The 10,000-nt window shown below is 33.4% G+C and overlaps 1 protein-coding gene across 1 annotated transcript in view; it reads right to left on the reverse strand.

Moving 5' to 3' along the window:
- Positions 1-2,280: 2,280 nt before the first annotated feature.
- Positions 2,281-10,000, reverse strand: part of ENH_00015150 (hypothetical protein) — a gene marked incomplete at both ends in the record, with an annotated part of 9,909 nt that continues 2,189 nt past the window's right edge. The window contains 6 exons of the mRNA XM_013579138.1: positions 2,281-2,731; positions 4,607-4,691; positions 5,512-5,617; positions 8,073-8,272; positions 8,391-8,493; positions 8,712-8,771. Of these exons, the coding sequence (XP_013434592.1) occupies positions 2,281-2,731; positions 4,607-4,691; positions 5,512-5,617; positions 8,073-8,272; positions 8,391-8,493; positions 8,712-8,771 (1,005 nt within the window). The remainder of the gene's footprint in view (positions 2,732-4,606; positions 4,692-5,511; positions 5,618-8,072; positions 8,273-8,390; positions 8,494-8,711; positions 8,772-10,000) is intronic.

A 10,000-nucleotide genomic window follows, 5' to 3' on the forward strand; every position in this document is an offset into this window, starting at 1 on the left:
GCAGCGGCAGCAGCAGAAACAACAGCAGCAGCAGCAAAAACCGCAGCGGCAGCAGCAGCAGCAGCAGCAGCAGCAAGGAAACCAAAACCCCTGTCTCGGTGTCCAACAAACCCTCGTGATGAGACAGAAAAAAGCCTTCCCACAAGCTCAACCTGAAGCCTCCAAGTCCTTAGGGTTTAGGGTTTAGGGTTTAGGGTTTAGGGTTTAGGGTTTAGGGTTTACTCTTGCTATCTCCGCCTCCGCGTCTTCTATGTCTGCCTTCAGGCGACCCGCCCAATACTCTGCGTGCTGCTTCAAAGCCTTCTGTCTCCTGCAGCAGCAGCAGCAGCAGCAGCAGCAGCGGCAGCAGCAGCAGCAGCAGCAGCAGCAGCGGCAGCAGCAGCAATAGCAGCGAACTGCAAGTCGTCAACACTGCTGCAGCAGAAGCTGCTGCTGCTGCATTTGTTGTTGCTGCTTCTGCTGCTGCTGCTGCTGCTGAATTAGCAGCTGATTCCCGCTTAGGTTTGATGAAGCAGCAAAGGTTGAACCCTAAATCCTAAACCCCAAACCCTAAATCCTAAACCCTAAACCCTAGGCCACAAACCCTAAACCCTACACCCAAACCCTGAACACTGAGTCCTGAACCCAAACCCTAAGCCTTAAGCCCAGAATCCTAGACCCTAGAGCCTAAAACCTAAACCCTAAACCCTAAACCCTAAACCCTAAACCCTAAGCCCTAAACCCTAAACCCTAAACCCTAGACTCACGCATGCCTCCTCGCAGTGGTGCGGCTGGTGAGAGGAGTTAAGAAAAGCAGCAGCCGCTCAGCAACGCACAGACGCACAAAGTCCTGCAGCACCCCAAACCCTAAACCCTAAACCCTAAACCCTAAACCCTAAACCCTAGCAGCTGCGTCAGACCTGCGGGCCGCCAGATGCAGCTACAAAAAGCGGAGAAAAAAGAAAATAGAAAAAAGAAAAAAATAAAAGAAAAAACAAAAACTCAAAAAAAAATCATTTAATATATTTTGCCACTACTCAGGCAAAAAGAGAAAAAGCAAAAAGAAGAAAAGAGCAAACGCAACAATGATTAATTAAATTGTCGATTTAATCAATTTAATTAACTAATTAATTAATTAATTGCACTAATTAATCAATTAATTGCACTAATTAATTGATCAATTGGTCATAATTGATTTAATTAAATTATTTATTTATTTATTTATTTATTTATTTAAAAAACCAATTCAAAAAAAAGACAAAATGAAGAAATCGGAAAGCATCTGGTGTATGTACACTCCAAAAACTTGCAAAATCTTTGAAAGCCACAAATTCAATTAGAAGCTTTTTTGGGTAATTTCAAAAAATTGAAATAATAAAACCAATGAAATAATAATAAAAAACAAAAAATAAATAACAAATGATAAATAATAAATCATAAATAATAAATAATAATAAATAATAAAATAATAAGTAATAAATGATAAATAATAAATAACAAATAATAAATTATAAATAATAAATAATTAATAACTAATAAATAACAAATAATAATAATAAATAAAAAACAACAAATAACAAATAACAAATAATAATAAATAACAAATAATAAATAATAAATTATAAATAATAACTAATAGTAAATAATAAATAATAAATAATAAATAATAAATAATAAATAATAAATAATAAATAATAAATAATAAATAGTAAATAATTAATTTTTCAAATGGAGTTTTCCGTTGCTGCTGAAAAGCAGCAAATCGCGGACCAAATGGAAGCAAATTGCGCGGAAATGAACAAAAACAACAAAATAAATCAAAATAAATCAAAATAAATGATTTAAAATGATTTAAAATGATTTAAAATGATTTAAAATGCTTTAAAATGCTTTAAAATGATTTAAAATGAATTAAAATGAATTAAAATGACAAAAAACCAACAAGTTGCTGCGGCCCTCTTTCCGCTTCTTCCCTTTCGTCCATCTCCAGGTGTCTAGACACCGCAGCGGTGTCGTCCCACATTTCCGCCTCGCGCATGCAGAGGTTCTGCAGCATTTAAAAAGAAATAAATAAATAATTAATTAATTTAATTAATTAATTAATTAATTAATTAATTTGTTTATTTGTTTGTTTATTTGCTTATTTATTTATTTATTTATTTATTTGTTCTTTGTTTATTCACTTATTGGCCAGTTTGTGCGACTGCGGCAAAAAAGAAGCAAAAGAAAAGACACGGGCAAGCAGCAGCAGCAGCAGCAGCTGCTGCTGCTGCTGCTGCTGCTGCTGCTGCTGCTGCTGCTTCAGATAGTACTCTGCTGCTGCTGCTGCTGCTCTACTTCTGCTATTCTACGGCTGCTGCTCCTTCTGCTACTCTGCTGCAGTTGCTGCTGCTGCTCTGCTCCCGCTGCTGCTGCAGCGCTTCTGCTGCAACAACCGCTGCCGCTGCTGCTGCTGCTGCTGCTGCTGCTGCTGCTGCTGCTGCTGCTGCTGCAGACCCTGAGGCTCATGTCTTTGAGTGCGTCGGGGAGGTCCGGCCAGCCCTGGAGGAGGTCCGCGAGTCTGTTGACAATTCGAAAAGCAATTTTCTTTTTAGGGTTTAGTTTGTAAACCCCCGAAAGAGAAGAAAATAAAACTTTTATTTCTCTTCCTGTCCAAGTCCTTTCGAGCGACACTTCGAAGCCGTTCGGGTGTATCGACAGGCCCTCTTCGCTCGCAAGACACGGCCCAAACAGAGACACCACCGGCTTCAGCCTGCACGCAAACCCTAAATTAGGGTTTACGGTTTAGGGTTTAGGGTTTAGGGTTTAGGGTTTGGGGTCTAGGGTTTAGGGTTTAGGGGTTAGCGCTTGAGGCGGAAGCAACACCAGCCAAAGCTTCGGGCCGACGGCAAGCCCCCATCCCCGATAACACGGCCAGTGGTTTAGGGTTTAGGGTTTAGGGTTTAGGGTTTAGGGTTTAGGGTTTAGGGTTTGGGGTTTAGGGTTTGGGACCTCATGATGTCTCTGACGGTGTCGACGCGGGAGGCCGCCAGGAGGAACTCGACGCAGACTTTGTTGAGTGCATGCAGATTTTCAATTGTGGATTTTCTGAAAATAAAAATAAATAAATAAATAAATAAATAAATAAATAAATAAATAAATAAATAAATAAATAAATAAATAATATGAATAAATAAATAAATAAATAAATGATTAGTTAAAAGGAAAAAGAATTAGAGAAAATAAATAAAAGAAAGATAAGGAATAGAATTTAAAAAAGATAAATTAAAGAATAAATCAAAAAAAGAATAATTTTAAAAAGAAAAAAATAAATAAATAATAAATTAAAAAAGGAAAACATAAAATAAAAAATGTGTTGAAATGATAAAAAGGAAATTAAAAAAAGATAAGAATAAATTAAAGAGAAAAAGAAAATTAAAAAAGGAAAAAGGAAAATAAAAATAGTTTTTAAATAAAATTAAATAGACACTAAAAGGATATTTAAAAGGAATTAAAAAGGAATTTGAAAGAAATAAAAAAGTATTTAAAAAGATAAAAAAAGAAATAAATGAAAAAAAGAAATAAATGAAGAGTTTGGAAGATATCTAAAAAGCTTTGAAAAGAATTTTAAATAATTAAAAAGGATTAAAAGGGCTTTTAAATATTTAAAAGCTTTTGAAAAAGAATAAAAGGACTTTAAAAGGAATTAAAAGCTTTTTAAAAAGATAAAAAGAGTTTTGAAAAAAGATTAAAAAGAGTTTCGAAAAAAAGATTAAAAGAAGTTTTAAAAGACTTCAAAAGACTCTGAGAAGATTTTTAAAATATAAAAAAAAGATTTTAAAACAATTTAAAATAAAGTTTAAAATTACTTCAAAATGACTTTAAAACTGTTTTAAAATGTCTCAAAAATAATTTTTTAAAGATTTAAAAAGAATTTAAAAAGAATCTAAAAAGAATTTAAAAAGAATTTAAAAAGAATTAAAAGAATAATTAAAAAGGACTTAAAAAAAATTTTTTAAGAATTTAAAAAGACTTTAAAAAAACTTCAAGTCCTTAGAAAGACTTTGAAAAGAGCTTTAAATTAACTTTAAAAAGATTTTTAAAAAGCTTTAAAAAGATTTTAAAAAGATTTTAAAAAAATTTAAAAATAACTCAAAGAGAAGTTAAAAAGAGTTTTAAATTAATTTTAAAAGTCCTTCAAAGGGCCTTTAAATAAACTTTTAAAAGGAATTTAAATTAGCTTTAAAATGAACATTAAATTAACTTCAAAAGGGACTTTAAATTAATTTAAAAAGCTTTTAAATTAACTTTAAAAGGGCCTTTAAATTAACTTTAAAAAGCTTTTAAATTAACTTTAAAAGGGCCTTTAAAAGGACTTTAAAAAGCTTTTAAATTAACTTTAAAAGGCCTTTAAAAGGACTTTAAAAAACTTCTAAATTAACTTTAAAAGGGCCTTTAAATTAACTTTAAAAAGCTTTTAAATTAATTTTAAAAAGGCCTTTAAAAGGACTTAAATTCAATTATTAATTCAATTAAAAAGTTGAAAAATAAAACAAAGACAGGCCTTGCAGGTTCGGAAAAAGTGGCGAGGTTTTTGTAAATTGTCTCCTCAGCAGCAGCAGCAGCAGCAGCAGCAGCAAAACCCCACAGCACTGCGTGGGCTTTGGGGGGGTCTGCAAGGGCCAGCCGCAGCAGCACTTTTGCTGCAGTCTGCAGCACTTCCGAAGTCAGTCCTGCAGCAAAAGTTAATTCTTTTTGGATTTTAAAAAGTCCTTTTTCTTTTTTTAATTGTCTTTATTCTTTTTCTTTTGTTTTCCCTTTTTTTCCCTGCTTTTCCCCTTTTTCCCGATTCTTCATGTGACTTTTAGCTGCTGCTGCTGCTGCTGCTGCTGCTGCTGCTGCTGCTGCTGCTGCTGCTGCTGCTGCTGCTGCTGCTGACAGCAGGGTGTTTAGGGAGACACATTGAAACATAAGGAGACAGATAAAAAGATGGGGAAATAAAAAGGAAATAAAGAAAACAAATTAAAGAAATAAATAAAATAATAAATAAAAAGAAATAAATAAAATAATTAATAAAAAGAAATAAATAAAAGCAAAAATAAAAAGACAAATGAGAAATAAATGAAATAAGAAGAAGAAAAGGGGGAAAAAAAGGCAAGACAAAAAGACAAAAAAAGAAAAAAAATAATTTGTTTTAAAAAGACAAAAAGATCTTAAAAGAGACAAAAGGAGACAAAAAGATCTCCAAAAAGAGGAAAAAGAATTATAAAAGAACAAAAAGAAACAAAAAAGCCAAAGAAGGAATAAAAAAGCCAAAAAAAAGTTAAAAAAAGCCAAAAAAGAAATAAAAAAAGCCAAAAAGAAAAAAAAAGACAAAAGGGAACAAAAAGGCAAAAAGAAACAAAAAGAAAGCAGAAAAGAAACAAAAAGAAAGCAGAAAAGAAAAAAAGAAAGCAGAAAAAAGAAACTGACCTGCATGCGGAAAGTGAAGTCTTTTAATTAAATTAATGAGCAGCAAAACTGTTTCCCTGGATATACACTCCAGCGGCAAGCTGTACGTACACCCCACCGCCGCGCGCACCACTTCTTCGTTTCGAACTTCCAACAAATTTATTATTGCTTTTTCCCCTCGAACTGCCAAAAAAGAATCCACCAGCGCCTGCAGCAGCAGCAGCAGCAGCAGCAGCAGCAGCAGCAGCGGCAGCAGCAGCAGCAGCAGCAGCAGCAGCAGCGGCAGCGGCAGCGAACAAGGAGCTTTTTTGCTGCGGGTTTTGGTGCCGGGACACTTTGCTGCTGCTGCTGATGCTGCTGCTGCTGCTGCTGCTGCTGCTGCTGTTGCTGCTGCTGCTGCAGCAAAAGATAAAAAGTGTTGTTTGTATTTATTATTATTTAGTACTAAACGCCCAGTGTCTGTACACCCGACCCGCAGCCCGAAACAAAAAGCCAAAAAGATTAAATTTAGGAAAATTAAAATAATTAAAATAATTAAAATAATTAAAATAATTAAAATAATTAATTAAAATAAATGAATTAATTAAAATAATTAAAATAATTGAATCAATTAAAGCAATTAAATGAATTAAATGCATTATATCAATTAAAAGACTTAAAAGAATTAAAAGACTTAAAAGAATTGGAAGAACTAAAATATATATAAACTAGAGAAATTAAATAAATTTAAAAAATCAAACAATTTGGGACAATTAAATGAATTAAATGAATTAAAACAATTAAGTAAATCAAATAATGAAATAAATTAAATAAAATAAATTAGACAAATTAACCAAATTATATGAATTAAATGAATTAAAAGAATCAAATGAATTACAAGAATCAAATGAATTAAACAAATTAAATGAAATAAATGAATTAAATGAATTAAATAAATTAAATGAATTAAATCAATTAAATGAATTAGATCAATTGTATGAATTAAGTCAATTATATGAATTAAATAAAATAAATGAATATAATGGATAAAATGAATTAAACCAATTATTTAAAATTAACGAATTAAATAAAGTGAATGAATCAAATGAATTAAAAGAATAAATTATATGAACTAATTAAATAAATTAAAGAATTTAAATAAAATAAATTAATTAAATGGATTACTTGAAAAGAAACCTCATTTGTGCTTTGGAGGTAAAATGAAATAAACGAAATAAATGCCTTAAATGCATAAATTAAAGCAAATGAATTAAATAAATTAAATAAAGCAAATGAATTAAATAAATTAAATAAAGTAAATGAATTAAATGAATTAAATGAATTAAATGAATTAAATGAATTAAATGAATTAAATTAAATTAAATTAAGTTAAATTAAATAATTATTTACTTTAAAAGAAGCCTCATTTGTGCCTCGGAGGTAAAATGAAATAAACAAAATAAATGCTTTAAATGCTTAAAATAAAGCAAATGAATTAAATCAATTAAATGAATTAAATTACTTAAATGAATTAAATGAATTAATTAAATAAATTAATTAAATAAATTAATTAATTAAATAAATTACTTTAAAAGAAGCTTCATTTGTGCCTCGGAGGTAAAAACCCAAAAAGTCGCAAATCGCCGCCAAAGTTTTGCAGGCGAAAAAATTCGTCAAACGACAAAGAGGAGGAGTTTCCGGAACGAAGTCCAACTGAAAATAAATTAAATTATTTATTTATTTATTTATTTATTTATTTTATTTAATTAATTTATTTAATTTAATTAATTCATTTAATTGATTGAATTTAATTAATTTGATGGGTTTAAAAGGGACAAAGAAGGACAAAAAGGGATAAAAAGGAGACAAAAAAAGGGGCAAAAAAGAGACACAAAAAGGACAAGAAAGAGACAGAAAGGGAAATAAAAAGGAGACAAAAAAAGATTTAAAAGATTAAAGAAGGACAAAAAGAGGGAAAAAAAGGAGAGAAAAATGAGACAAATAAAAGAGAAAAAGGAGTCCAAAAGGAGACAAAAAGAGACAAAAAAGAGGCAAAAAGGAGACAAAAAAGAGACGAAAAAGAGACAAAAAAGAGTCAAAAAAGAATCAAAAAGGAGTCAAAAAGGAATCAAAAAGGAATCAAAAAGGAGTCAAAAAAGAATCAAAAAGGAGTCAAAAAGGAGTCAAAAAAGAATCAAAAAGGAGTCAAAAAGGAAGACAAAAGGTAGCAAACAAAGAGACAGAAAGAAGGACAAAAGGGCCAAAAGAAGAAGCAAGAAAAAGGAGACAAAAGGGACAAAGAGACAAAAAGGGTACAAAAGCGGAGTCAAAAAGAAGCTCAAAAAGAACCAAAAAAGGCCGGAGAAAAGGCCAACAAGAAGCCAACAAAGAAGACAAAAATAAACCAAAAAATAAAACAAAAAAGGAGCAAAAAAGAGAACAAAAAGCGCCAAAAATGCCAAAAAATCTGAAAAAAAAAAGAGCAAAAAGAGCCAACAGTTGGCCAAAAAGTGGCCAAAAGAAGTCCACAAAGAAGCCCAAGAAAGGACTTCCAAAGGGCGCCTCAAAAGGAGAAAAGCGGAGACATCGCGAAAAGAGAAAAAATAAAAGAAAATAAATAAAATAAATGAAAATAAATAAAATAAATAAAATAAATAAAATAAATAAAATAATAAATAAAAGACCTTATCTGAGTCCTGGAGGGCCCGCTGGGCCCTGTCGCACAAACGGCTGTAGCTGGAGCCGCCCAAGTACTGCAGCAGCGCAGCAGCACCTTGCAGCTCGCTGGAGACGTACTGCAGCAGCTGCTGCTGCTGCTGCTGCTGCAGCTGCTGCTGCTGCTGCTGCTGCTGCTGCAGTTCAAACTCCAGGATCACTCGGACGCCTGCGGCGCGCAGCGGGGGGAAAAAGAAATTCGAAAAAAGGAATTAAATTCGAATTTTAAAAAATAATTTAAATTTTTTTTTGAAGTTTTTTTTATTTCGCTGCAGCTTTCGACACACCCGTGCAACTCGCAGCAAGAATTAAAGGGTCTGCTGCGTCTTCTTTCAGCGCCGGCAGCAGCAAATCCACGAAGTGGTAGTTGTTGCAGCACACCTCCATTGCCTGACAAACCCTAAACCCTAAACCCTAAACCCTAAACCCTAAACCCTAAACCCTAAACCCTACACAACCCCAATCCCGGGGCCCAGCACCGCGAGCCCGCGGCGCTGAAGCGTAATCCCTAGACCCGAAATCCCAAACCCTAAACCCTAAACCCTGACTTCCCAACCTTAAACCCTAAACCCTAAACCCTAAACCCTAAACCCTAAACCCTAGTTCACCTCCTGGGAGCTTTTAATCATTCCCGTGAGAGCGTCAATTATGGCGGCGGCCACTTTTGCCTGCGAGCAAAGAGCTGCAGTGTACGTACAGCCGAATGGGCAAGCAAAACGCAAATGCAGCCAGTGCAGGCAACACACTAAATCAGGGTTTAGGGTTTAGGGTTTAGGGTTTAGGGTTTAGGGTTTAGGGAGTGGGGATAGAGTAAAAGTATTTGCACTTGGCAGCTTGCAGCTTGACTCCCTTCAGACATAAGACAGAGCTGAAGGGCTTTTGGCATTTGCCGGCATTTCATCTTTTTGGAGTTTTCTCATTTGTTGAAAATGCAATTAATTCAAAACAATTTGCATTTGCAAAACACTTCATTTATTTGCATTTTCTCTGCTGAAAAAGTTCACCAAAACACAGAATGCATTTAATAAAATGAAAAAAACTTTTTTCCGATTTTGAATTTTGAAGAAAAGCGCAAAAGCGCATTCGCGGTTCCGCAGGCGTGTGGTGTCGATACACCGCAGCGGCGCGGAAAATGCGGAAACAAAAACGCGAAATGAAGACTCAAAGCCCCGACGCATGCAGTTCTTTTCATTTTAATCAAAAGTTTCAATTAAAAGCACTAAAAACAACCCAAAAAATGATTTAAACTGCTCAAAAATGAACCAAATCGTCTCGCGGCGCCTTGGGCGTAAACGCGCGGTGTACGTACACCGCAACTGCGGTGTACGCGCAGCTTTTTCTCCCCGAGCGCGCGTGAGCCCGAGGGCTCCAAATGTGGACCAAAAGTATTTAAAAGCGAATAAATTGCAATTAAATTGCAATTAAATTGCAAATAAATTGCAATTAATTACAAATATATCGTAAATTTGCTTTAAATGGACTACTTTTGAGACGAAAAGTCGCAAAAAACCCTCCAGTGGAAAATGCATGCGGCGCGTCTGGCGGTGGGAAAAGTGCGGAAAAAAGCGGAAAGAAGAGTTAAATAAGCTCTTTTAAACGGGAAATTAAATATAATTAAATATAATTAAATATAATTAAATATAATTAAATATAATTAAGTATAATTAAATATAATTAAATGTTTTTCAATTTAAAATTTAAATTACCTTTTTTATCGGAAGATTTGAAGAACTTTTTCTTTCTCCCAAAATTTCCCGCAGCCGCGGAATAAACACTTTGAGGTGTATCTGCGACTTCGTCAAATGCAAAGCCGCCTTCGGGCAGTGCCACGCGCAGCGGCTGAAAGTAAAAATAATTAAATTAATTAATTAATTAATTTAATTAAATAAAATAAATA

The sequence above is a fragment of the Eimeria necatrix genome, genomic scaffold, assembly GCF_000499385.1.
Source record: "Eimeria necatrix Houghton genomic scaffold, Enh_scaff148, whole genome shotgun sequence".
NCBI classification, from domain to species: domain Eukaryota; phylum Apicomplexa; class Conoidasida; order Eucoccidiorida; family Eimeriidae; genus Eimeria; species Eimeria necatrix.